Source organism: Trametes versicolor (assembly GCF_000271585.1).
Source record: "Trametes versicolor FP-101664 SS1 unplaced genomic scaffold TRAVEscaffold_3, whole genome shotgun sequence".
Classification (NCBI taxonomy): Eukaryota; Fungi; Basidiomycota; class Agaricomycetes; order Polyporales; family Polyporaceae; genus Trametes; species Trametes versicolor.
This window is the reverse complement of record NW_007360323.1, coordinates 3,541,214-3,565,787: the sequence shown is the minus strand read 5'-3', so window position 1 is coordinate 3,565,787 and position 24,574 is coordinate 3,541,214. Positions and strand designations below refer to the sequence as shown.

Below are 24,574 nucleotides of genomic sequence, written 5' to 3'. Positions count from 1 at the left end.
GCGTTCCGAAGTCCGCCTAACCGCATCGCCGTGATTATAGAATGTCTTTAGAAACGGGTCCGCCATTTCAACCAGAGTTCAATGCACGGGAAGGGCCACAGCATACTCACCAGAGAACTGCCGGGGTCTCGATCCTGCAGTGGAGGCGCCTCGCGACATGATCGTGGCGAGCTTCGGACGTGAGGTAAACATCCCTGTAAGCTTCCAGATAACACTTCTCATTTGAATTGTGTTCCCCGGTCAATCCACAGCGCGAGGCGGAGACGCCGCAACTCCGGGCCTCCACAACTCAGCATTGCCACTCACACTTCACCCCGAGATCGCGCTCGCGGCCTTGCCGGTTCACGCAGGCAGCCTGGAGTGGCGACAAAAAAGGATTAGATAGCAATCCAGGTTCGTACATGCGGTCCGATGGGGGCCCTATTACTGGTTCTTCTTCTCCTCCGCGCTGAAGCCCTTCGGGATCTCGTTGGAGAGCGGCGACTGGATGCTCGCGAGCGCAGACACGCCGAGGAAGATGATGGGGAGGAGCACGAAGAAGGCGACGAGGAGCGCGAGAATGAGGCCTGGCGTGAGCAGCTGGTAGCGCTTCAGGATGCCTCCGGTGGGGCTCGGGTCCGAGGGGGCTGCTGCCGCATCGAAGGTGGACGAGCTTCCGGTGGACTGGCGGCCGTGGAGAAGCGAGGCAGGCGACCCGGAGTAGATCACTAGGTAGTTGGAGAATGCGGCCTCGATCTTCGAGAGCTCGCCGGACAACCACGACTCTGCAGGCAGGTCGTTTCAGTATGGACTTTGCGTATTGGGTTCACTGGCGACGTACGGTGCTCCGCCATGCTGCTCTTCCGCGACGCGCCTTCCTCGCCATCCTCGAGGGCCGGAAGGGAGATGGAAACAACGTGCCTGCCCTTCCCAGCATCGACCTCCAGGTCGCCAAGATCCGGTGTGTGGCTTACGGAGTGCGAACCGCAACGCTTCGCAAGGTCACCCGCGAGGTCACGGAACGGGTTGGCGTGGTGGCTTCCGCTTTCAACATACGCGAACTTCAACGAGGACGGCGCGCTGGAGAGGGACTTCGCCACATGGCAAGAGGGCTCGAGAGCACGTAGGTCCGACGCGTGAAGCTAGATGACCCGAGCGAATCAGTGCAGGACGACAAGGAGCTTGAAGCAGTAGGCGTACCCCAGCGTGGTCAATGACGACTACCGCGTCGTGCTCGCAGATATTATCATGGTTGTACAGCGCACTTGCAAGCGTATGCGAATCCGTCTTGTGGCCTTGCGCGGCTGCGGATGAGGACAGCGCGTTCGAGCTACATAGCATATACCTCAGCGAACGTCTCGGCTGAAGTGCAGGACAACATACTGGTGAGACGACCAAGCTAGAACAGGGTGGGTATGAGAGTACGCCGACGCCGCCGCGGGCAGAAGTGCGAAGAGGAGAGTGAGGGCACGGCCTGCCATGGTGGTCGGAATGGTCCTGCTCGCCGTCGTCCGCAACCGCGACGTCAGGTATGCACAAGCGCCCGTGGCGGACGTTGCCGAATGAGCGCTCTTCGCCGTGCAGCACGGCGAGCGCCGCCTGTGTCTGCTCTTTCCACTCACTCCTCGTCCACCTCAACGTTTCGCCATGTCTCAAATTCACGCCTCTATTCCCTCCCAACCGCGCGCAAAACAGCTCCGCGCGTGCCTCCTGTGCTCGATTGTCCAAACACCCGCCGACTTCAGGAAACATGGCTGCCCGAACTGCGAAGAGCTCATGCAGGTGCGTTCCTGCACACACGAATAACGTCAGAGGAAAGCTCTGACACAGGTGTTTTTGCCCTTCAATAGATGAAGGGGTACCCTGATCGTATCCAAGCATGCACCACTACCCATTTCGAAGGAGCCATTGCAGTCATCAACCCCGAGGACAGCTGGGTGGCCCGGTGGCAGAGGACATGTGCGTGGGTTCCACTTTTCTTCATAATTCTGCTCTAAACATCTACGTCTCTAGCCAAATACGTCCGTGGGATGTACGCGGTGCGCGTCAAGGGCCGCGTACCAGAGGACGTCGAGGCCGAACTCGAGAACCGGAACATCAAGTACCGGCCACGAGATGGCACCGAGCAAGACTGAACACCGCACCCTTGCCGACACACTCTTCTCCTAGACTTCTTGTCTAGATCACGTCTGCTCGCTCCACCTCGCTTTCATGTACCCGTACCGGTCGCTGTAATAACAGGTTTCCCTCCCGCATGAATTCTCCGTCCATCCAGCCATGACAACAAGATACCAAGTTCGTCCGCGCAAGACAGGATTATGCAAGTTATGGTACACAGGTCTTCGGTGCATTTCACTGAAGACCTATGTGCCATAGCACCGGCATAGTCGTCAGCGGTTCCGTTTGAAGACTGCGCTAGGGTTGCTCCCGCATGCATGTCCAGCTTTTTGTGGTCTACTTATATACTGCGCCGAACTGGTGCCACTCGACGCTGCACAAAGACCATTGCATGCCGTCGCACCGCGTGCGTATACTTATAGAGCACAATCGATGTTTGATTCGATGTTCACTCGTTTGTCATACCGAAAATACACACACACACACGAGAATACAGGTAGAAGAAGTACAGCGGGCTCTGCGAAGACTCTTTAAATGTTCCATCCTAGATGAGATGTGCTATTAGGTGCCGACGCGCCACTCCGAACCGCCGCAGGCTCGCTGGGTGTGCTTGCAACGGCGCTAGCTTCCACGTTCTTGCCAACAACTTGGTCGTAAAACCACCTTGGCAAGATCCCCACCCTGTCTTCTCCAGCCTCCACTTCCTTGACTCCAACCTCGTCAAGCAAGGAGACTTTCGCGCCCTCTCCGGGCGCCAGAACGATTCGCCAGACCCTGGCCGACGGCTCGCTCGGGGGGCTGCCCTCGCCGCTAGGTGCTTCTGTGGGTTCGGGGGGAGCGGAGAGCGTGGACTTGAGCGTTGTCAGGAACTGCTGGGCCCAAGAGAAGCATATTTGGGGATCCCATGCGCCTGGCTTCCCGCGCACGAGGCGGGGGAGCTGGACGGTCTTGAACGACTGCGTCGTCGTGATCTGTCCTGCCGGCGTTCGGAATCCTACGACGATTTCCTGCGGAGCGGTAAAACATGCTGTCTCGTTTGAGGACGGCACATTTGCCTACCGGAACACCTAGTAGGAAGGATTGCATGTAGAACTTGAGCATTTTCCTGAAGCAATGTTAGTTGCGTGGTGCACGCGAGTTTGTCGAAAGCTCACTTTTCGAAGCGAGCCTCGTCGCCTGCATTGCGGATCATAATCGAGGTCTTTAGCTCAACGAACGTATCCGTTCGTCCATTAAACTTATCTGAGAAAGAGGTTAGTGCCTGACGTGTGCCCTGAAAAGGGCTGCGTGATTCACCTCGTACGCAGTCAACCTCGCCTCCGATGACCAGGCGATTATCGCCGAGCTTGGTCTTGATGAGGCTACACCACTGAACATTGGTGTCCACGTCCCCGCCCCATCCTACCGGATGGCCCTTTGCGCGCTCAGGAATGCCTGGCCGAGAGGACGTACACCACGATTCGAAGGAGTACCCGTAGTACGTCATTTGACGCTGTCTAGGGGCGAGGTCTTCTCTGTACAGGCGAGGGGGTTAGACAGCATCTTGTCTCAGGGATGAATACGTACTTTTCGTGAAGCCGCGCATCGGATAGATGTTCTTCAATGTATAGCGTACCGCCGACGTACATCGCGTTCAGCTCGCATCGGTCGCGCTCTTCGTACGGTGCAGTCAAGATCCTCTCTCGCACAGACGATCAGCCGGGTTCGTGCGCGCACGCGCGCGAGGGAAGCATTCGACTCACTTGGTCATGATCCCTCTCCAAGTGACCACCGAGATATCCTTCAGCCACTTCCCGCCGCTCCCGGGGCCCACATTCGCGTCGGCTTTCGACATGACGCGCTCCACCCCGCGAAGCAGGCCATCCAGGCGCGTCCTCTCCTCCGGACGCTTGATCCAGCGATCGTAGCCATACTTCAGGTCTGCACCTGGTGGGGGGTCAACGTAGTAGCGGAGCGCGGAGTCGGTGAACTGGAGCACGCGCTTGGGTGTGTACGAGAACGTGAGAAGCCCGGTAGGCTGTTGAAAGGGCACCGGCTGAGAAGTGAGGCTAGACCGTGTATCCGGGTATGCGAGGGTGTGGCAGGCTGTCCGAGAAGGTGAGCTAGGCTCGGGGTCGACTTCTTGCCGTTGTTTGGGCGGTTTGGACTCTGCGGGGGAGCGCGAGGCTTTGCGCTTGCTCATGTTTCTCCGTACGTTCTAAGAGCTTGTCGCGCGCTGAGTGTATTGAGCGGAGACAGGGTCGAAGAGGTCTGCAATATTTGTGTTGCAGCAGCAAAAGGCAACGCTTATGTGATGGCACCTATAGCACGCGCTAACTAAATATAGAAGTACTACTGAGCGAGGGGCTTTAGCGCTCATTCGCTTGCTTTCATACCACGACACTCTGGGCAGAGCAAACGTGATCCACTCGTTTTCACTCCTGAGAACACGATGTTCTGGTGTCTACATCCTTTCTCCGTCTCTGTTTGGCATTTGCCTCCAGATCTGTCGGATATAACCGCTGGCCTCAGTGGCCTGGCCCTCGTATAAATATACTTACACTCAAGGTGGCTGTGCGGGGCGCCACAACGAAAGCCACATACCACATCGTCAAGGTTAGCTCACAGTACTTGCAGGCGGATTGTTAGCTAACTACTTACCACCATTTAGACTGGCGGAAGGTCAGGAAGTCGTGCCCCCTAATTTTCTGCGGTATGAGTTGAACGATCAACATCCTAAATCAAGGAACAACGATGTATGAATCCGCACCCGTACGTCCCGTGCTTTCTTCGTTGCCTGGCCCCGTTAATGGTGAGCTGATCATGTGTAGGTGGAAGATCGATGTGTGATTGTCCAGACTTGTCTTGGCTGTCCACTTGACCGTTGGAGTGTCGGACTGTCTGCATGACGGTCGTCTAGGTCACCTTCGTCGACCACATGAAAATTGCCAATGGATGTCGACGTTGACGTCGGATCCAGCACGGGGTTGGGCGGCCCAGGCTTGGAACACAAACGCGCGCTCGTGACATGCGGTACGGTATTCAGTTAGCCTCCTACAGCCTACTCTCCGCTCGCATCAAGCCGATATATGCTTGTAAGCGACAGGAAACACCGCGAGGTGAAAGTGCCGGTGCTCAAAAAAGCTCTGTAGGTGCCAATAGAAGCTTCAAGAGTGGTGACACTTACTGGGCCCATCATGGTCCATCCGTGTTCCGAGCCAAAGTCCGTGCTCTACAAAGCGTCCGAGTACCAAGATCGTGAACTGGGGGGAGTCGAGTCCCACGTGGAGGTAGACGCCCGATCTACCGCCGGGCAGTGGCGGTGGTTGTTGACAGGTTCAACTCGTTCATCGTCTCATCAAGTTGTGCAATCATATTTAACGACGTCAAACTAGACATTTATATGCCATTGTAAATGAACTTTACAGGGAAAACACAGCAGGTACGTCCCCATGCAGCTTACTGCGCTTCAAAAGACCTGACTCGAGTTGTCAGCGACTTTATAGATGACGTTCAGTGCTCAACTACGACGCAACACGTCGATGCAGCCTGGTAATGCACAATAGGGTCTCCATTGCCTTGTTTCTGCATACAGGATATGCTTCCAACGCGTGAAACCATGCATAGTAAGAGAGCACGCGAACGAGGGTCTAGCCTTGCTGGTCAGCCTCTCGGAAGTGAACTCAGGCTCGATCCAAACCTCCCGCAATATATTATTCTGACCTTTCAAGATGTTAGACTTTACGTATCTCCATTCGTGCCCCCATTACACCGCACCCCACATCTTCCAATATGCCCGCTTTCCGTCACACTCCCCAGATGGTCCACGACGGCCTCCACTTCAACCTCCGCGTCTCCTACGATCCCTCTACCCGCCAATCTACACGTACATGGGTCTGGGAGAAGGAGCAGGTGTTCGTCGCCGACTGGCACCTACACCTCCCCAAGGCAAAGTCCACCGGAGAGAAGGTACGTCTCCCCATCCACCCCACAGCGACACAGTTCCCGTTGCTCACCATCCCAGTTCCCTATGGTCTCTCCGAGGGCACCTGCCTCCGCCGAGCCCTACTACCCCGAGTTCGGCGCAGGCCCCCTGAGCTGCGTCTCAGAGCCTAAATCGACACCCGAGATCGGAGCCCGCTACTGCCACCAATTGCACGCAATTGTCCCGGAGCACCTTGCCTACAAGGTCGGGAAGCTCGCATCCGCACGGACGCCTCTCCGCGAGCGCCTCCTCACCCGCGAGTTCTGGCACCTCCCCCTCGTCGGGGAGGACGGCGGCGCCGGCGGGGCCGCGTCCACGAACTCCGCGGGGATCGAGATCAAAATCGTCCCCGCTCGGGACGGCACGACCGTGCTCGCCGAGGGCCTGACGCACCACCAGGCGGCGCTCATCCCGCTCGGGCAGGCGCAGAAGGACATGGCGATCAAGTACCGCTCGCTGACGGCGAAGCGCGGTGACTTGCTTCAGCCTGCGGCGGCGCAGCAGGTGAACGCGATCAAGTACCGGACTGCGATCGGCCACTAGGCGGTTTGCTGTTTCGCCCTGGTGGCGAGCACGCGCACAAACCTCTAGTGAGTTGGACACTCGCGACGCGGGAACGAGACCGGTCGGGTCCTGCTGCACCCGCGGCGCTCTGCGCTGCGGGCACGCCTGGGAGGACGGACTGTAGACGCCAGTCGCTATCGGGGCCGGGAAGCCGGGGGTGAGTGCTAGCCTCCTCACCCTCGGGGGACCACTATGGCTCCGTAAGGCTTCAGGTGGAGGTCCGGGGGCGCCGTTACATGCTCTATGCTTTGGCGAGAGTGGCGTCCTGTCATTGCGACACCTCCTTTCCTTCTTGTCATATTTTTGGCAATGGGGGTTTGTCCCTCGATGGCAGCTTCGGCTGGCCTCGTTCTCGGTGGCTCGATTCGCTCTCGGATTTCGCTTCGATCTTGTTCTCAGACTGGCTACGTTCTCGGTTTCGCTCTCGTTCTTTCGCTCTCGGACTCGCTCTCGCTCTCGTCTCCAAAAAAACACAGAAAACCCGAAAAAAGTCCAAAATAATAACGCGAAAAAACATACGCATAACATAGAATACTCCGTACATAGTCTCGTCCTAGGTTACTCTCCCCTCCGTTGTACTCCTAACCTCCCCCAGACTCGGCACCTCGACTTCAACTTGGACCTCGACATAGACGACCTCGACCCTCAACATGCTGCGCGCTCCCCGGACCGACGGATCCTCGACACACTCGACGGCCACCGATCTTCGTAGGAGTCATGAACCTGCGATAGGGAGGCGGTCCTAGGGTTTCCCGGCTTTCTCCTTGTCTCTCCCTCCCTTCGTTCGCTCGCTGTTCCTCTGCCTTCCTCCCACAGATTTTCCTTCAAATTTCAAGCCCAGGACCCCCGACCCGCAAGCCCGCAAGCCGACCGACCCTCGATACGAATGGCAAGACCTGGACGATACCGCGGCGGCGCCTGGCCAGGACCTCATCCACCCTGCGACCTGTGCTTCGTCGCAAGTCCTGCCGCTTGAACCCACTTGCTGGTCAGGCCTGTACGCGCATCCTCGCGATCGCTGCAGCCATTATTTTTTCCACACCCTCTTCGCGAGGCGTTCCTTCGGGGACTAGTTTCGTTCCGTTTCGCATTCAGTTCGAGGAGGATTCCTGGCCTCGTCGTGAATGTACGTTCAATCGCTTCCCACAATCAATCTTCGCTAATTAGTCGGAACAATGTACCCAGCTTTGTGCTGGTTAGCCGCTATAAAACGCTCCCACTGTCCCCAGTGCTCACGAGCTGTCTGTAACGCTGTACTTGGTTGTGCGCTTGCGAATGTCGCATGATTCGTTCGCATTTGTCTTGCCTTCATTTGAGTAAATGTCCGGTCTCTCCCCCGAGCCAGCCTGCTACGACACGCAGTCTACAATCAGAGTCCGGCATACTCGAGTGCAATGACCATGTGAAGACTCTTCAGGCGCAAGCTGAGTCCCGAAGCACCGTTCCAGTCGTTTGGGGTAAAGCCAACGCGCGGAAGTGTACGGTATACACCAGTTTTAGGCGCACTCTAGTACTCCGACAACTTTCCGAAGATTGGAACAAGGCAGACGCAGGCTACGCGTAGGACAACGTTTTGATTTGACAGTCTCTACATGAACGGTACACGGATGGGAACAATTATGTCGCGTGAAGGGACGAGTTGCTCATGATCTGCGAGAACATCTGGAGCGCCGCCTCGCCCGTGCTCAGCGAGCCGTGCGTGTACGCGGGGACCTCGTGGCCGCTGTATGAGGTCAGTAACGCGAAGGTAAACATTAAATATAAAGATTACTCACGCGCCGAAGATGCGGACGTAGGAGAACGTGCCGGCGTTCTTGAAGAGCCCGGCGGCCTGCCCGCGCACGGTGAAGTTCGCGAACTGCTGCTTCGCGTACGTAGCAGTAAACTGCGTCTGCAGCGCGTCGACCATCGCCTCCACGCCGTGGAAGTTCAAAATGTAATCCTGCACCAAGCATCAGCACACCTGCGCGCACTCAGCACCACACTGAGCAGGCTTACCGCATCACCATCATACACAATCGTGCGGACGCCCGCGTTGATGACCTTCTCGAGATTCGGGCGCGAGTTGGTCATCCAGTCGCCCGTCGCGGCGAAGTTGCTGTACACGTCGTCGTTCGTCTCCTCCCACGTGGACTGCGCGCCGATCTTCTTCATGAGCGCCGAGCTGCCAAGGTAGGTGTCAAGCGCGGGCGGGTACGGGTCGGGGTTGCGCGTGAGCACGTAGTAGACGTCGTAGTTGCCTGCGAGCGGGGAGAGGATGTTGTTGTTGCAGAAGCTCTGCGCCTCCGAGCAGACGTCCTGGTCACCGGTGCTGTCGCACTGAGCAATCTGGAGACGGAGGTGAGCATAAGCGACTAAGTAGTGAGGGTGATGTAGGTTACCTGGTCCCTGCAGCCGCCAGACCTGGTGAAGCTGGTGTTGGCGCGGGTGATGACAGACTGCGACACGAGCGCGTGGTAACTGGCGGCGACGCTGTGAGCCCGATATGAGACATGACGACAGTAAGGATAGCTTACGGGTTCGACGCGGCGTAGCTGATGTAGCCCGGGTACTGCGAAAGCGGGTCCTACAGGTCACAGTGTGAGAACCATGACATCACTGGGAGCATGCGAGAAAGCGTACAGTCAAACCATCACCAACACCCAAAACCTTCAAGTTGATGGGGAGACCAGAAACAGTGCCCTTCGCGATGGCCGCATTCTGGTCGAGGAAGTAGCTACGGAAATAGCTGTTAGGCCCAGATGGAGTCGGATATTACGCGGCAGAACTTACGCAGCGAACGTAGGTCCGTAATGACCGCCGTACCTGCAACAATAGACTTCTCTTAATGAATGTTGAATGAAGAAGCTCGCGGAGAGTACGTACGACTCGGTCCACAGCGCAAAGTCGTTCTTCTGGTACTTGGCGAAGCGCGTGTCCTTGAAGAAGATCTGAAGGAAGCTCCAGATATCCTCTGCTGCCGCCTGCGATGTCCCAACATCGGTCGTGCCATAGGAGAAGCCCACGCCGACGGGTTGATCGATATACAGCCTGGATCGGACGCCGTTAGTGGGGTTTGGAGGCGGTAGCATGATAGACGCTGTGCGCACATGTTCGAAACTTGGTTCCACGAGTTGGGGTTCAAGTTGACGCTCTTGCTGTCGTTCGTGATCCTGCATGGACCGTGCTCCTGGAACAGGCCGATCATGCTAGAACTCCCCGGCTATTATTACGCATCAGTTTTGGGTTGGTACCGCGTGTACGGGTAATGCGCTCACCCCGCCGTTGAGCCAGATCGTCAGAGGCGCGGTGTCCGGGTTGCTACGTGACTCGAAGAACCAAAACCTACACATAGCGTGACCAGGTCAGTAAGGCATACGTATCACATCAGGCGCAAAACCGCACCATATACTCTTGTCCGACGCCAAATCGCCGTATCCTGAAGCTTGGTTCACCCCAGGAGTGGTCTCACAGACGCCGCTGTTCTGTACGACGCGTAGTTTGCCCGGCGTCGTAGCAGCAGGCGCAGCGTTGATGACATCGGTTTTCACCTTGGGGGTGGTCTGAACACCGCCAAGAACTCCATTCACAACGGGGACCTGGCCACCGAAGACAGTGGCGGCGGGCAAGGCAGCTAGCAAAGCAGTGAAAGCGGATAGCCTGAAGAGCATGATGGCAAGAGAGGAGGGGGTGAGGGAAGCTGTCAGCCACAACCGCTGAAGGACTGCACGGCCGGATTTTATACCAGACTGGGGTCCGAGATGTGATAGCGATGCGCGCGGCATATTCCCGCACTTCGCGTTACCTCACAGCGGAGCATCGGACTGACGCTATCACCGCTTCTCGCAAGCATGATGCATCGCGCGATATCAGTGACGGGACGGGAGGCGCGTTGAATGGGCCATGAAAGGAGGAGGCATGGTCATTCTTGCCTGCATTGGACGAGAACGTCTTGTCCACGCTGTGTGCTCCATAGACGCCCATGTCCATGTGTGCACTTCGCTTCTTGAGCGGTGCGTTGTCCCCGGCGGTACCGTGCTGTTTCCTATCGCCAGCCAAAGTTATTTCTGGACATCAACCCATGATCAGAGACCGCCAGTGGTGTTGAGACATATACCGCATCGGTCCTTCGACGGCGTACTTACCTCGCTTCGCCGCCGTGGTACACCGATGCAGTGCGAACAACAATGCTCATGTTGCGTTCTCTCATAGTAGACGAGTGTTAGAAACACTCCATGAAGCGGCTAAGTGCGCAGGTCAGTAATCACGGCAGTGTCAGCATAACCGCAGTATGGCCACGATATTTGAAAAGATGCTATAACGATAGTAGCACATGGGGCTACATAGGACGTACCTGTTCCTGTGTCGAGCCTCGAGGATCATGCGCGCACTTGGGTCAGTTGTTGCGGCAGCGGTATGCATCACGGTACGCAGCTTGTCCGAGGGCCAGAATGGACGGCACATGCTGAGGATTGCCATCCAGCTACCGCGTTAAACAATTGCAACCCTGAATTCTTCAGTCCTTGACGTAGTCTAAGTGAACTCCGCACATGAATCACGAATGTAGAGCATACCTGTGCATGGTCTCGACAGCTTCCGCGGAACTGCTCTGGCGCAGACCATAGTTCCCGTGATGGAGGGAGAGCATGTCGATTTGAATCCCGCGACATGTGGACTGTTTCGGACGGAATAGCCATGAGCTCGAGGGAAGTATACAACGTTCCATATATTAGTGCCATGTCCATGTTTAGAATATAACCAATCAGTGCAACGACGCCCCTCCGCTCTGCCGCGCAAACACATCGTCAATACAGGAAGCAGCTCGATTCCCGGAAAGCGAACGCACCTGGACGAGCTCAATCTCCCAATCCCGCAACTCGCGTTTCCAGAGGTGCGGCGGCGCCTGCCAGAAGTCCTGGTACACTGCGCCCTCAGCGCCGCTCTTCGACGCTGACGATGCGGCGGTCGCAGCGTTGGTGCTAGAAGGTGCGCTCTGGAACTTCTTCACGAAGTCTGCGAAGTGCTCCTTGAGCTCAGAGGGCGCGAACGGATGAGGGTGTTGCTCCTCGGGCCCTGTGCAGGTTACCGGTTAGCGCCGGGTGTCTAGGCGGAGTGCTTGTATGCGTACTAGCGGGCCATTGCCGCCTGCCGAGGAAGCGAATGAGGGGTTTGTGCGCGTTGGCAAGACGTAGTGAGGGCAGCATGGTAGTCAGTGTGGTCGTCGTGGCTGATAGAGAGTGAGATGACGGCGGGCACCCTTCCGCCGACTCCGAATTACTCCGAAAGCGCTCCTGCACAGGGCTCCTCGGGGGCCTGCGGTGTGCAGACTACCCCCGAGGACCCTACGAGCATTCCGTGAACCTTCCAACTGTCCTCCTCCGAAGTCCGTGCATGTCCGTGCCCATACTACCGCACTGTGTTCCGACGATACTGGCTGAAGTTTAGTCCATGTAATCTGCTTGAATACACCGCAGCTCTAGGCAAAGTGAATGATGGTGCGCGACCATCGAAGATACGTACCGTGTTTTTGTGGTCTGAAGCGTCCCGCAAAGTTCTCAGCTGTAAGACGTCATACTGCTCCGGCCCCGTTTCGCGTACAATGTTCGATACATAGTCATACAATCCATATGTGTCTATTCTCCTATCGTGTCCTTCACCAGTCGTCTGCGCTCTCGACCTCGGCAGCGTCCAACGGAGGCCAGAACGAGTCGATCTCGCCCGAGTCCGAGTCTTCCTCCGCCTCCTTCTCCCCGCTCTCTTCGCTCTTGTCCTCTACACCGTCTGTACTACCGCTCTCTTGTACAAGCGGTCTCCGTCCGAGCGTCTCTACGGCCTTCCAAAACATAACCTCGGCGTGCTGCGTGGCCGCATCCGCGATTTCAGGGAGCAGAGATGTGTGCGGAGGCGAGACGATGATCCCTGCGCCGACAGTTGATGGTGCGGGAGGGTGAGGTGCTGGATGATGTATATAGAATACGGTGAAGAGTGGAGTAGTTGGCTGTGGGTCCGAGGATGTTGGTGGTGGTGCCGTGAGTGTGAGGGTAGCGTCGAGGTATGGTCGCAAAAGCTCTTCCGCAGAACGCGACTGCTCAGCGGAAGATGCGCATGGTAGCGAGATATTGATAATCCCTAACGTCATTATTCAAGCTGAAGAAACGGGGATGTACTGCGAAGAGACTCACATTTCCCTCTTGGCGCAGACATGCTGCCCTCACCCGTCACCAGAACGTGCGCAGCCGTCGTCGACGATCCGCCAACCAGACTGCCAGGCGGGAAGACGAGTACCACGGTGTCCACTTCGTAGTTGGGTGGAAGAGGTGCGCTAGGTGTTTCCTCAGCTTCATCGTCTGCCGCGTCTTCCGTTTCGGCCTGAGCTGCGGCCGGCTCTTCCAAGGGCTCGGACGGAGTGAACGATAATGGCTTGTCCACGATTGCGACACATCTAGCAACTGCATAAACAGAGTTCGAGAGGGCGGGAGTGGATGACGATGGAAGATTGACAGTCGGACCGGGCGAGACGTAGTCAGGCGACGCGAGAAGAATTTTCGCCGTGAGCGGTTCATCAAAGTCTTCTAGCTCCACGCTATACCGTATTTCGGTGTTTGAAGACGTAGAAGCCTTCTCATCATGTTGTGCGGCATCCGCCGTCGGTGGAGAAGACTTGACTGCTACCACGCGTCGTCCCAGTATGTAGGTACCGCCCTTGACGGCGGATGTGCGACAGAAACCTTGAGCAGTCTCGCCCAGGCCACCATAGTGTCCCACCAGAAACGGTGTAGCACCGTACCGCCCTGCTGAGCGGAGGTACTGACGAATCCTGCTCAATGCTGGGAGGGTAGGCTCTAGCATGCATTATAAGCATAGAAATTACAGGAGTGGACAATGTACATACCATCCGCGGTGATACAGAATGCCAAAGCATATGTAATCGCCGTAGCCGGCTTGTCGCTGAGGCTGAACGCCTCGCGCAGAAACTGTAAAAAGGGCATGCGTTCCTTGCCCTCAAGCTCCTTCTTGCCCTCAAATTCTCCTGCGGCGAAGAGGAGGAAACGCATTAAGCGGCGCTTCTCGAGAAGAGACAGCGCCTTGCTCTTGAATACGTCCTCTTTGCTCCCGGGAACGCTCTGCACTACGCCAGGCCGATCGTAGACCGCGACCTTCTCCAACAACTTGAAGGAGCCGTATCGCGAAACACCGGAAGCTACAAGAGAGTCGATATGCGGGCCCACAGAAGGCACGATAGAGGGCGCAAGTGGCACAGAGTATTGTCTGGACTGTGGCGGGATGGTCGGCGAGCGCGATACGGATGTGTATCGAGTTCTCTGGTTCGCGAAGTAGCTTGTGGGTGATTTCTCGGTTGCTTCAGCCGTACGGGAGTCAGCCCACACCGCTAGCTCATCCAACGTGAGCGACGCCTCGTCTCCGCCATAATACTGGTTGTTGTCGACGTGCGCGACCTTGAAGCCTGCCTTCGAGAGTGCACTGCAGCTATGGCTTCAGAGCAAGGTACGAGGAGAGAGGACGCACTATGCTCACGCAGCTGCGATGGACTCAGAAAGCCCAGTGCCGAGCACGAGGACGTCGAAGTCCATGTTGATCACGTCCTGTTCGCGGTCGCAAGACTGACGGTGCTGCTGGTCGAGTGCAAGGAGCGTGCGCAATGACCGAGATGCGCGTTCTTGGACATGCGATCGGCGTCTCCGGGCTCCCGGGGCGGGGGGCCGGTGGGCGGATCACGAACGCCCGGAAGAAGCCGGGCGCCTCCGCGGTTTCCTCTTTTCAAAAATTTGGACCGTCCTTTTCTCCCAGGCATTTCTGCTCTCACCCTCACCTTCCCCTACATTTACTCCCTCTACACTCCTCCCCTCCCTCCTCCTTACCCTTTCGCAATGGCCAAAGCTGCAGAGAAGAAGGTTGATAAGAAGGCCGCGAAGGACAAGTCCGCGAAGAAGGCTGCGCCCTCTCCCGCAAAAGCGGCAGCGCCGAAGCCCATCTCTTCCGCAGAGATTCTCAAGAAGGCAAAGGAGCAGGTACGTTCATTGTCTACTCGCAACCCATCTCTCGCTCATTGTGTGCAGGCCAAGACGAAATCCAAGGGCAAGAAGGCAGAGAGCAGCAGCGAGGAGTCGTCAGAGTCTGAGTCTGAGGAGGAAAAGCCCAAGGCTAAGGCCAACGGCAAGGTGCGCATCGTTTCCTCAGTCTCTCGCACCATTGTAAACGCAAGGCGTTATACGTAGGCGGCTGTCAAGGCCAAGGCCACTGTCCAGGCCAAGGCAAAAGCAGTGAGCTCGAGCTCCGAGTCCGAGTCTTCTGACTCTGACTCTGAGAGCGATGCTCCTGCTGCCAAAGCCAAGGTCGGTATCTGGAAAAGTTTTTCCCAGAAGATTTCATTAACGCAATTTTCTCTAGGTAAAGGTCGCAGCGAAGGCCGCGTCAAGCTCCAGCGAAGAGTCCTCCGACTCCGAGTCTGACGAGCCCGCCGTCGCCCCTAAGGCCGCTGCCAACGGCAAGGTTTGTTCATTTCTCGCGCAAGTATGAGCCTTTTACTCACGTATGTGTACAGAAGGTGGTGCCTGCTGCCAAGGAGAGCTCTTCCGATGAGGAGAGCAGCGACTCGGACTCCGAGTCTGAGAAGCCCAAGGCTGCTCAAGTGAAAAAGGCGGCCGCCAAGAAGGACTCTTCGTCATCAGACGAGAGCTCCTCCGAGGACGAGGCTCCCGCTAAGGCGAAGGCCACCCCGGCTTCTGCCAAAAAGGCTGCTCCCGCGGCCAAGGCCACTCCCGCCAAGAAGGCCGACTCCAGCAGCTCTGAGGAAGACTCTGAGTCTGGGTCGGACTCTGATGATGATGATGACGAGGACGTTGAGATGGCGGATGCTTCGGCGGCACCTGCAAAGGGTGCGTCTTTTTAGTCATTGTTTGCGTTCTCGAAACTTACTCCATCATAGGCAAGCGGAAAGCTGAGGATGATTCGGCTGCGCCTGCTAAAAAGGCCAAGGTGGCGAATGGCGACGCTGCTGCTGTTGAGGAGGAGGGCACAAAGAGCATCTTCGTCGGAAGGCTCTCATGGAACGTGGACAACGACTGGCTCGCCCAGGAGTTCGCCGAGTGCGGAGAGGTCATCTCCGCGCGCGTGCAGATGGATCGCAACACGGGCAAGTCTCGCGGATTCGGCTACGTCGAGTTCGCGACGACCGAGGCCGTCGAGGCCGCGCTGTTGTTGAACGGGAAGGAGATTGACGGCCGCCCTGTCAACATCGACAAGAGCGAGCAGAAGGACAAGGGCGCAGCGCGCGAGAAGCGGGCAGAGAAGTTCGGAGACAGCGCGAGCGAGCCCTCCGCTGTGCTCTTCGTTGGCAACCTGAGCTGGGATTGCACTGAGGACCAGGTGTGGGAGGTGTTTGGCGAGCACGGCGACGTTAAGAGCGTCCGTCTCCCCACCGATCGCGAGACTGGCCGGCCCAAGGGCTTCGGCTACGTCGAGTTCACGGACATTGAGACCGCGAAGAAGGCATTCGAGGGTCTTTCGGGCACGGAGGTTGCTGGACGTCCCATTCGTCTTGACTACTCCCAGCCCAGGGATAACAGCGGCGGCGACCGTGGCGGCTTCCGCGGCGGTCGCGGTGGTGGACGCGTGAGTGTTTCTGCTCTTATGTCTCTTTTCATGTCGCTGACCATTTCTACAGGGCTTCGGCGACCGTGGTGGCGGCGGCTTTGGCGGCCGTGGTGGTGGCCGCGGTGGAGGCCGTGGCTTTGGTGGCGACAGGGGACGCGGTGGAGGTCGCGGCCGCGGTGGCGACCGTGGTGGACGTGGCCGTGGTGGCCCCCGCACCGGTGGCATCGTCCCCGCCGAGGGCAGGAAGACGACGTTCTGATCTTCTCCAAGTGACCTATTCTGCTTCTCCTCGATGCTGTCCATGCCTGTCTTGTGCTTGTGTATGCTCTTATCCCATGTTCACTCGATGTAGTTACGGCTTGCTTCTCGTATAACATCTCAATTCAATCACATATGGACTCCATGAACGTTTAACGCCCAAGACCAGTGTGCTTCCAATCGTTCTTATATGGCCTCAAACCTCGCATTGTGTTATGGCTGAAGTACATGCCATCCGCGTCTGAAAAAAACGGTGCCCGCGAATTGCACCTTCGCAGCAAACCACCCACGTACCTCACAAGTCCATATTTTAATATGTAACGGCGTGCATCTTGTAAAAATCGGAATGCGCAGAGAAACAGCGTTGCGATCGTGAGGGGGACTAGCAATACAAAACACAGCAAATCAATCCTTCTCTGCGTACGCCAGGAGATGCCGCTCGATCTCCGCCGTGTCCATGACCCGCCACTGCCCCCGGGTCTTCACGTCCTCCTCCTCGCCGTCGGAGACGATGCCAATCTCGACCTCGTCCGGCTTGAAGTCCGTCGCGTGCACCGTCGAAATGGCCTCAATCGCCAGCTGCCCCGGTGTGTCAGCGCCTCTCGCCCAATATCATGTACGAGGGTAGAAGATGAAGCGCACCTCGATGACCTCCGAGCGCGTGAGCGTCTTGCCCGCCTTCACCGCGTCCTCGGCGCCGCGCCCGGAGTCGAGCTTCTTCCACTTCTTCTCGAGGTGGTTCATCGCCTCCTGCTGTTTCTGGCCCGCGGCGGTCGCGTGGTAGCCGACGAAGTAGCCCGCGGGGTCGAGCTTGAAGCACTGCGGCCCGAACTCGGGGTCGCTCCCGATGAGGATCATCGCTATAAACCGCACCAGCGGCGTCAGCAGTCCGGAATGGGGTGAGGATGGGGGCGACGCACAGATGCCGAGCGGCCGCATGCCCGCGCGCTGGGTGTAGACCTGGTTGATGTTGGCCATGCGTCGCGCGAGCGCGTCGGGCGTGATCTCGTAGCCGTACTTGTAGCGGAAGTCTGCCGCTTCGGAACGTGCACGCATGACTTGTGCGCGCGCGTCGGCTGCATACAAGAACATGGTGAGGCCAGTACGCAAGCAGATATCTTCAGGGGAACGCACCGATCAGTCCGGTCATGACACAGCCAATGGTGGGGGTGATGCTGAAGAGGTGGGTGATGGTGGAGGCGTCGAGGAGCTTGTCCTATGGGCAGAGGTTCAGGCTCGGTCGGTCGTGCCACAAAGGTGCAGGCTTACGGGGACTTTCTTCTGCGTGATGACCACTGCGGTGTCCTTCCCCCTGATCGCAACAGCGGTGTGTCCGGAGCCTGAGATGGCCTTGAAGGCATATTCTACATAGCGGGGTTTGAGCAATATTCTGTGTGCACGCGTAGGCTTGTTACTGACCTACTTGGTACAACCGCCCCTCGGGCGAGAAGACGGTGAGGAAACTATGGGTTCCATGTCAGTAGCAGCTATCTGTGGGATTAAAATAAACGCACCGATCGTAGGAGGTCCGAGACATGGTGGGAGAGGATGAGGAGGCGCGGTGCAGATGGATGGAGAGGACGCGCAAGTCAACGCGACACGCGTATCCCGATCTCACATGGGGTTTCTGGATCTGGACGGGGTTAGGGTTGCTAACAGGCAAGATAGACGCCTGTGTGACTCCAGTCACGTGGTAAGCAAAAGTACCGCGGCTCGAGCTCAGCTTTCGAGCTCATCCTCTCGGAGTACTTGTTCTCGTCTGCCGCTGCTTGTCTTTTACGCGTTCTCGGGTGGTATTATTCTGGGACATCTTTGGAACGACTGGCTTGAACTCTGTGCTCCTCGAAGTCGCCAGCACGGGTGGTAGAAGGCGGCAGTCGGTGCGCAGGGAGCGGAGAGCACTATGAAGGAGCCCGTGTCCCACCAGGCACCCAAAGTCATGTACGTTCCCTCAGCTACATAAAATAGACAGTAAACTGAGTCATAAATATAGCAAAGCACTTCAGTTCAGCTTGCTCAATAACCAGGACACGGTCAAGCTTGCCGAATTCGAGGTCACCCATCGCGATCTATACACCCCCATCGACCGCCTGCCCGTTAAGAATGGTGTGCTTGATCGTCGTTTAGTACGTCCCCTTCACGCGTAACACATGCGCTTGCATCTGAACAGGCGCCAGGGAACGACAGAGAAAAGCGCCTTCTGCGAGACTTGCGGCCTGAACTCGGTGGACTGTGTGGGACACTATGCATACATCAAGCTGGTCGTCCCCGTCTTCCATATCGGCTACTTCAAGCACACCATAGGCATACTGCAATGCATTTGCAAGGTCAGTCTTATTCACTCGACCGCGAAACCAAAGGCCAACTATCCTTCAGACATGTGCGAGGGTGCTGCTCGAAGAGCCCGACCGTCGCTCTTACCTCAAACGCTTCCGAAGACCCAACCTCGAAAACCTGCAGAGGATGACACTCGTCAAGTCCGTCAACGCGCTCGCCCGCAAGACGGTATACTGTCCATACTGTGCAGCTACGAACGGAACCGTCAAGAAGGCAGGCGCCTTAAAGATCATACACGACAAGTTCCGCGCGAAGAAAACTGCCGAGGAGATGGAGAAGTGGAAGAGGACCTTCGCTCCTGCAATAGAGGCCCAGAAGGAGTTGGGCATGTACGTCAACAAGGCGATCCACGAAGACCTGAACCCTCTGAAGGTTCTTGACTTGTTCAAACGTATCTCTGACGAAGTGAATACATTTGTTTCTCAACCACGCCTGCGTTTCACTGACATCTCATCAGGACTGTGAACTCCTTGGACTTCGACCGGAGTACGGTCGGCCAGAGCAGTACATCTGGCAGTACATTTCCGTCCCTCCCGTGGCGATTCGGCCGTCGGTAGCACAAGACGGCGCCTCGAACGAGGATGATCTCACCGTCAAGCTTACTGAAATCGTGTTCAGCAACGCGCTGATCAAGCAGGGTCTCGTCAAAGGTGCTCCTACCGCACAGTTCATGGTTCGACTCGCACTCACCTTCTCTGTTTGCACACCTATACTCACAGTTTTGACCGTTTCAGGAACAATGGGAGTTCCTCCAGCTCTCCGTCGCCATGTACATCAACTCCGAGCTTCCCGGCGTGCCATCACAACTCGGCCAGAAACCCATCCGAGGGTTCTGCCAGCGTCTGAAGGGCAAACAGGGACGCTTCCGTGGTAACTTGTCCGGAAAGCGTGTCGACTTCTCCGGCCGTACCGTCATCTCCCCCGACCCGAACCTCCGCATCGACGAGGTCGCCGTGCCAGAACGGGTCGCGAAGATTCTCACATACCCCGAACGCGTTACTGGGCACAACATAGACCGGCTGAAGAAGGCGGTGCGAAATGGGTGCGATGTCCATCCAGGCGCAAACTACGTGACTGCGGGGAGCAATGGCTTCAAGAAGTACTTGAAGTTTGGTAACCGGACAGCCATCGCGGATGGCCTTCGTATAGGCGACATCGTGGAACGGCACGTCATTGACGGTGACATTGCACTGTTCAATCGACAACCCAGTTTGCACAAGGTAAGCGTACAGAAGGTAAGATGGTGCGCGCATATACTGACTCAAATGTTCCGTAGCTCTCTATCATGTGTCATAGGGTAAGTCACCGTCATGGAGTTATGATCGCACGTAACTGACAAGAGTGCAGATCAAAGTTCGACCATGGAGATCATTCCGTCTCAACGAGTGTGTTTGCGGTCCTTACAACGCTGATTTCGATGGAGACGAGATGAACCTTCGTACGCCGCATGCATACTACCTCCGTTCGACTCCTGCTCACCAAACCTTCAACAGACGTCCCGCAAACAGAAGAGGCGCGCACGGAAGCCCTCGAGCTTATGAGCGTGAAACACAACCTCGTCACCCCACGAAACGGCGAACCCGTGATCGCCGCCATCCAGGACTTCATCACCGCCTCTTTCCTCCTCTCCCGGCGCGACACCTTCTTCGACCGGCGGCAGTTCACGCAGATCTGCTCCTACTTCGCGGACGCGGACCTGCAGATCGACATCCCCCCGCCCGCGATCTGGAAGCCCGTGCGGCTCTGGACGGGCAAGCAGGTCTTCAACGTGCTCATGCGCCCGAACAGGCAGTCGAAGGTGTTCGTGAACGTCGAGAGCAAGTGCAACAAGGAGGACAAGCCGCAGGCGGCGTGCTACCCGCGCATGCGGCCTGCCCCGGACTTGTCGCCCAATGACGGCTGGCTGGTGATCGTGAACAGCGAGATCATGTGTGGCGTCATGGACAAGGCGACGGTGGGCAGCGGGAAGAAGAAGTCGGTGTTTGGTGTCATTATGCGCGACTATGGCCCGCATGAGGCAGCCGCAGCGATGAACAGGGTAGCGAAGCTCTGCGCACGGTATCTTGGTAGGTCGCTCGCTGGTTCAGACCGAGACGACACTAACGTGCCGCAGCTAACATCGGGTTTTCTCTCGGTATCAACGACGTCATTCCCGGACCTGTTCTGTCGGGCAAGAAGGATAGCATGGTTGAAGACGCATACGCTGCCTGCGAGAGGCTAATTATCCGGGCAAAGAAGGGTCTACTGGAGAACAAGCCCGGTTGCGACCAGGAGCAAACTCTTGAAGCGGAAATCTCCAAGGTGCTGTCCGACGTCCGTGGAAATGTAGGAGAAATCTGCATGAAAGAGCTGAGCCGCCACAACGCTCCCTTGATCATGGCAACGTGTGGTTCCAAAGGTTGGCCGCACGCCTCCTAAAACTCTATTTCACAGCTGACACTCCACAGGTTCCGTCATCAACGTCTCCCAGATGGTTGCCTGTGTCGGACAGCAAATTATTGCCGGTCATCGTGTACCCGACGGTTTCCAGGACCGCTCGCTGCCCCACTTCCCCAAGAAGTCGCGCGACCCGCCGTCGAAGGGCTTCGTGAGGAACAGCTTCTACACAGGCCTCACCCCTACAGAGTTCCTTTTCCACGCCATCTCGGGTCGCGAAGGTCTAGTCGACACCGCCGTCAAGACTGCTGAGACGGGCTACATGCAGCGACGACTTATGAAGGCGCTGGAGGATCTCGTCACGCATTACGACTCGTCCGTGCGCAACGCCGTCGGTGGAGTGGTGCAGTTCCGATATGGTGACGACGGCCTCGACCCAGCATGTCTCGAGGGTGACGCTCAGCCTGTGGACTATGAGCGAGCATGGCGACACGCCTGCGTACGCATAATGCTCGTTCTGTGTCCCTTTATATGCTCACTTTTTCTGTGTTTAGTCCCTTGCTTCCAGGGCTCCCCGTGGTCTGCTACCGTACGAGATTATCGAGTTCGTCGATCACGAGCTCTCGACACGCAAGTACACCACCGAATGCACAGCAGCGTATCTCGCGACGATTCGCAGCTTCATCTCCGAGAACATCGCACAACGGCTCGGGGAAGTGCGCAAGCGGCACGGCATGTTCGAAGCGCTGGAGCGCGAGGACGAGTGGGACGCCGATACCGACTTGACAATGGGTGCATCAGGTATGTTCTTCCACAGCCTCCGTCGAGAACAGCACGTACTGATTTGTGCTTGTGCTTGCAGACGCCGACAAGGCCGCCGTCGACAACAAGATCAAGGTGACCGAGGAGCAGCTGCGGCTGTTCCTCGACGTTTGCTGGACGAAGTACGTCAAGGCGAAGATCGAGCCCGGGTCCACCGTCGGCGCCGTCGGCGCACAGTCCATCGGCGAGCCCGGCACGCAGATGACGCTGAAGACGTTCCATTTCGCGGGTGTCGCGTCCATGAACGTCACGCTCGGGGTGCCGCGCATCAAGGAGATCATCAACGCTGCGAAGGCCATTAGCACGCCCATTATCAGTTGCAAGCTCGTTGCGTACGACAGCGAGGCTTCTGCGCGGATCGTGAAGGGGCGGCTGGAGCGCACGCACGTCGGAGATGTGAGCCCTTTGAACATATTTCTACTGAAAGGTTGCATGTTGAACTGACTATGATAGATCGCATCCGTCCTCGAGGAGGCGTGGGCTCCAGAGTACACCTACATCGGCGTGATAGTCGACATGAAGACCATTCAAGATCTTCAAGTACGTGCAGCTTCCAGCCACCCTCAATTTCGTGGTTACTTATATTTGCTGTAGCTCGAGCTCACGCTGGACGACATCAAATGGGCCATCGTAGGCGCGCGGAAACTCAAGATCAAGCAAGAGGTAAAGTTTTCCCTCGCGCTATGATCGACACGGTCTTGACAGATTTGTAGTCCATCACCGTCATCCCGCGCAAGAACCGCCTGCGTATATACGTAGATGGGGCCGACAAGTATTATCGCCTGCGCGAGCTCAAGCGGGCGTTGCCCGACGTCGTTGTGAAGGTGAACCTCATCCCTATCTCTATGCATGCACCACGCTCATCCCTTCGACTCTGTCCAGGGTGTGCCCACTATCAGGCGTGCTATCATCAACATCAAGGAGAACAACGACCACAGGGGCAAAAAGGGTGACAAGGAGCTGCTCGTGGAAGGCTATGGCTTGCAGAAGGTCATGACCACCCAAGGTACGCAACTATCCTGCTCGTTGCCTCCGTTTATTGACATTAGTCGTAGGTATTGTTGGCGAGCAAACGACCTCCAACCACGTCATCGAGATCGCGCAGGTCCTCGGGATTGAGGCTGCGCGGCGAACGATCATCAACGAGATTCAGTATACCATGCAGAGTCACGGCATGAGTATCGATCCGCGGCACGTCATGCTGCTTGGGGACGTCATGTCCTACAAGGTATGTTCGGGCGGACACCCTGCTTGGTTGATACTCATGCATTATCCATCCAGGGCGAAGTCCTCGGTATCACGCGCTTCGGTGTAGCGAAGATGAAGGACAGCGTGCTCATGTTGGCTTCGTTTGAGAAGACGACAGATCATCTGTTCGATGCGTCTGCGTACGGAAAGACGGACAGCATTGCTGGCGTGTCCGAGAGTATCATTATGGGCAACCCCGCTGCAATGACGGGTACCTCGATGTAAGTGCCAGTATATCTGATATATCGCCCACATACTGACTGAACTTGTGCAGGCCCGCGCTCATTACTCCTGCGCCGTCAATAAGCAAACCAAGAAAATTGTTGTTCGAGGGGGCTTTGTGAGGTTGTATCGACACTATGTATTGTACCTTATTGGCATCTGTATTATTGTAGCACAATCTCTTCATCTTCCTACCTATTCAATCTACTTCCTTGAGTGAAGGAGGTAGCACATACCGTCGGATGAGGACACCACCGAACCGGGTATGCTTTCTCGCGGATAGAGTTTCTGAATTACCACTTCCCCCAAGGCCAACTTGTCGGCGGCCGCACTGCCGGTTGACAAAGCACGACGATTACTCATCTGTATCGATCTCTCCAGGTCCAACTGAACGCAAGACCTCCACCATTCACTCTCCTCCTTTGCGCCATACCCAACCGTAATACCGAACACCATGAGCGTAAAGATCCGCAGCCCTCCCACCAACGTAAGTTCTCTCTACCACACAACTCACACAGCCACAGGCACATCCGCTCATCGATCATCGCCATTCATACAGCTCGACGAGATCGCCGCCCAAGAGGCGCGCTGCGTCCTCCCCCACTTCACCGCAGACACCGCCTGGGAGCTCGGGACGCGCCTGCGTGCCCGCCTGCAGGCCGCCTCGCCCACCAAGCCCGCCGTCGTGAACATCACGCTCGCGAACAGCACGCAGCTGCTCTTCCACTGCGCGTCCGGGCGCGGCACGCTCCCGGACAACGACACCTGGGTCGCGCGCAAGCGCGCGGCCGTCTTGCGCTGGGGCGCGAGCACGTGGGCGCTGCACAACAAGTACCAGGGGAACGAGGGCGCGTTCGCGGCGAAGTTCATGCTCGGGGAGCGTGCGGGCGAGTATGCGATCCATGGCGGGGGCTTTCCGGTGCGCGTGAAGGACGTGGAGGGGATTGTTGGGGTTATCGTGGTCAGCGGGCTGTCGATGCAGGAGGACCATGAGGTGATCGTGGAGGTGCTGGAGGAGTATCTGGCGGCGCTGAAGGCCTGATGGCGAGCCTAGGGATTGCATAAAGGGAATGGTAGTAGGCAGAAATACGC

General features: G+C 57.1%; 11 protein-coding genes across 11 annotated transcripts; 5 read left to right on the top strand and 6 right to left on the bottom strand.

Annotated features, from left to right (window-relative positions):
* Positions 1-361: 361 nt before the first annotated feature.
* Positions 362-1,468, bottom strand: TRAVEDRAFT_164241 (uncharacterized protein). Its single transcript, XM_008037751.1, has 4 exons — positions 1,363-1,468; positions 1,180-1,309; positions 821-1,121; positions 362-764 (listed from the first exon to the last, which is right to left on the bottom strand). Exons 1-4 carry the CDS (start codon positions 1,458-1,460, stop codon positions 424-426), a joined length of 870 nt encoding a protein of 289 aa, XP_008035942.1. The 5' UTR covers positions 1,461-1,468; the 3' UTR covers positions 362-423.
* Positions 1,469-1,626: 158 nt separating this feature from the next.
* Positions 1,627-2,227, top strand: TRAVEDRAFT_164239 (transcription initiation protein spt4; the record flags this gene model as incomplete). Its single annotated transcript, XM_008037750.1, has 3 exons — positions 1,627-1,761; positions 1,830-1,938; positions 1,993-2,227. The coding sequence occupies 3 exons, from the start codon at positions 1,627-1,629 to the stop codon at positions 2,112-2,114; spliced, it is 366 nt and encodes a 121-aa protein (XP_008035941.1). The 3' UTR covers positions 2,115-2,227.
* A 400-nt stretch (positions 2,228-2,627) lies between these two features.
* On the bottom strand, positions 2,628-4,279 carry TRAVEDRAFT_164234 (RAI1-domain-containing protein; the record flags this gene model as incomplete). Its single annotated transcript, XM_008037749.1, has 6 exons — positions 2,628-3,104; positions 3,157-3,202; positions 3,252-3,339; positions 3,394-3,611; positions 3,664-3,774; positions 3,840-4,279. The coding sequence occupies 6 exons, from the start codon at positions 4,277-4,279 to the stop codon at positions 2,628-2,630; spliced, it is 1,380 nt and encodes a 459-aa protein (XP_008035940.1).
* A 1,589-nt stretch (positions 4,280-5,868) lies between these two features.
* Positions 5,869-6,604, top strand: TRAVEDRAFT_45154 (uncharacterized protein; the record flags this gene model as incomplete). The annotated part of the gene is made up of 2 exons (XM_008036938.1): positions 5,869-6,045; positions 6,101-6,604. 2 exons carry the CDS (start codon positions 5,869-5,871, stop codon positions 6,602-6,604), a joined length of 681 nt encoding a protein of 226 aa, XP_008035129.1.
* A 1,602-nt stretch (positions 6,605-8,206) lies between these two features.
* Positions 8,207-10,275, bottom strand: TRAVEDRAFT_57337 (serine carboxypeptidase; the record flags this gene model as incomplete). Its single annotated transcript, XM_008037032.1, has 11 exons — positions 8,207-8,348; positions 8,401-8,567; positions 8,624-8,953; positions 9,007-9,085; positions 9,142-9,191; positions 9,248-9,341; positions 9,398-9,430; positions 9,491-9,655; positions 9,715-9,827; positions 9,883-9,949; positions 10,010-10,275. 11 exons carry the CDS (start codon positions 10,273-10,275, stop codon positions 8,243-8,245), a joined length of 1,470 nt encoding a protein of 489 aa, XP_008035223.1. The 3' UTR covers positions 8,207-8,242.
* A 1,063-nt stretch (positions 10,276-11,338) lies between these two features.
* TRAVEDRAFT_164230 (uncharacterized protein) lies at positions 11,339-11,808 on the bottom strand (the record flags this gene model as incomplete). Its single annotated transcript, XM_008037748.1, has 3 exons — positions 11,339-11,390; positions 11,451-11,677; positions 11,733-11,808. 3 exons carry the CDS (start codon positions 11,806-11,808, stop codon positions 11,367-11,369), a joined length of 327 nt encoding a protein of 108 aa, XP_008035939.1. The 3' UTR covers positions 11,339-11,366.
* A 364-nt stretch (positions 11,809-12,172) lies between these two features.
* Positions 12,173-14,239, bottom strand: TRAVEDRAFT_57336 (FAD/NAD-P-binding domain-containing protein). The gene is made up of 4 exons (XM_008037031.1): positions 14,141-14,239; positions 13,497-14,086; positions 12,787-13,446; positions 12,173-12,733 (listed from the first exon to the last, which is right to left on the bottom strand). The coding sequence occupies exons 1-4, from the start codon at positions 14,194-14,196 to the stop codon at positions 12,258-12,260; spliced, it is 1,782 nt and encodes a 593-aa protein (XP_008035222.1). The 5' UTR covers positions 14,197-14,239; the 3' UTR covers positions 12,173-12,257.
* A 227-nt stretch (positions 14,240-14,466) lies between these two features.
* On the top strand, positions 14,467-16,634 carry TRAVEDRAFT_144817 (RNA-binding domain-containing protein). The gene is made up of 7 exons (XM_008037747.1): positions 14,467-14,634; positions 14,683-14,784; positions 14,842-14,958; positions 15,014-15,115; positions 15,168-15,501; positions 15,552-16,237; positions 16,290-16,634. Exons 1-7 carry the CDS (start codon positions 14,494-14,496, stop codon positions 16,476-16,478), a joined length of 1,671 nt encoding a protein of 556 aa, XP_008035938.1. The 5' UTR covers positions 14,467-14,493; the 3' UTR covers positions 16,479-16,634.
* A 186-nt stretch (positions 16,635-16,820) lies between these two features.
* Positions 16,821-18,031, bottom strand: TRAVEDRAFT_144814 (20S proteasome subunit). The gene is made up of 7 exons (XM_008037746.1): positions 17,992-18,031; positions 17,897-17,940; positions 17,747-17,841; positions 17,612-17,693; positions 17,398-17,553; positions 17,120-17,337; positions 16,821-17,056 (listed from the first exon to the last, which is right to left on the bottom strand). The coding sequence occupies exons 1-7, from the start codon at positions 18,012-18,014 to the stop codon at positions 16,883-16,885; spliced, it is 792 nt and encodes a 263-aa protein (XP_008035937.1). The 5' UTR covers positions 18,015-18,031; the 3' UTR covers positions 16,821-16,882.
* A 349-nt stretch (positions 18,032-18,380) lies between these two features.
* Positions 18,381-23,604, top strand: TRAVEDRAFT_70437 (beta and beta-prime subunits of DNA dependent RNA-polymerase; the record flags this gene model as incomplete). Its single annotated transcript, XM_008037745.1, has 20 exons — positions 18,381-18,418; positions 18,471-18,603; positions 18,655-18,804; positions 18,854-19,219; positions 19,272-19,487; positions 19,549-20,034; positions 20,091-20,111; positions 20,162-20,252; positions 20,308-20,880; positions 20,928-21,212; positions 21,262-21,689; positions 21,745-21,991; positions 22,053-22,408; positions 22,466-22,552; positions 22,607-22,675; positions 22,726-22,836; positions 22,895-23,018; positions 23,068-23,240; positions 23,294-23,481; positions 23,535-23,604. The coding sequence occupies 20 exons, from the start codon at positions 18,381-18,383 to the stop codon at positions 23,602-23,604; spliced, it is 4,212 nt and encodes a 1,403-aa protein (XP_008035936.1).
* A 332-nt stretch (positions 23,605-23,936) lies between these two features.
* On the top strand, positions 23,937-24,524 carry TRAVEDRAFT_45147 (uncharacterized protein; the record flags this gene model as incomplete). The annotated part of the gene is made up of 2 exons (XM_008036937.1): positions 23,937-23,969; positions 24,042-24,524. The coding sequence occupies 2 exons, from the start codon at positions 23,937-23,939 to the stop codon at positions 24,522-24,524; spliced, it is 516 nt and encodes a 171-aa protein (XP_008035128.1).
* Between the last annotated feature and the right edge of the window lie 50 nt (positions 24,525-24,574).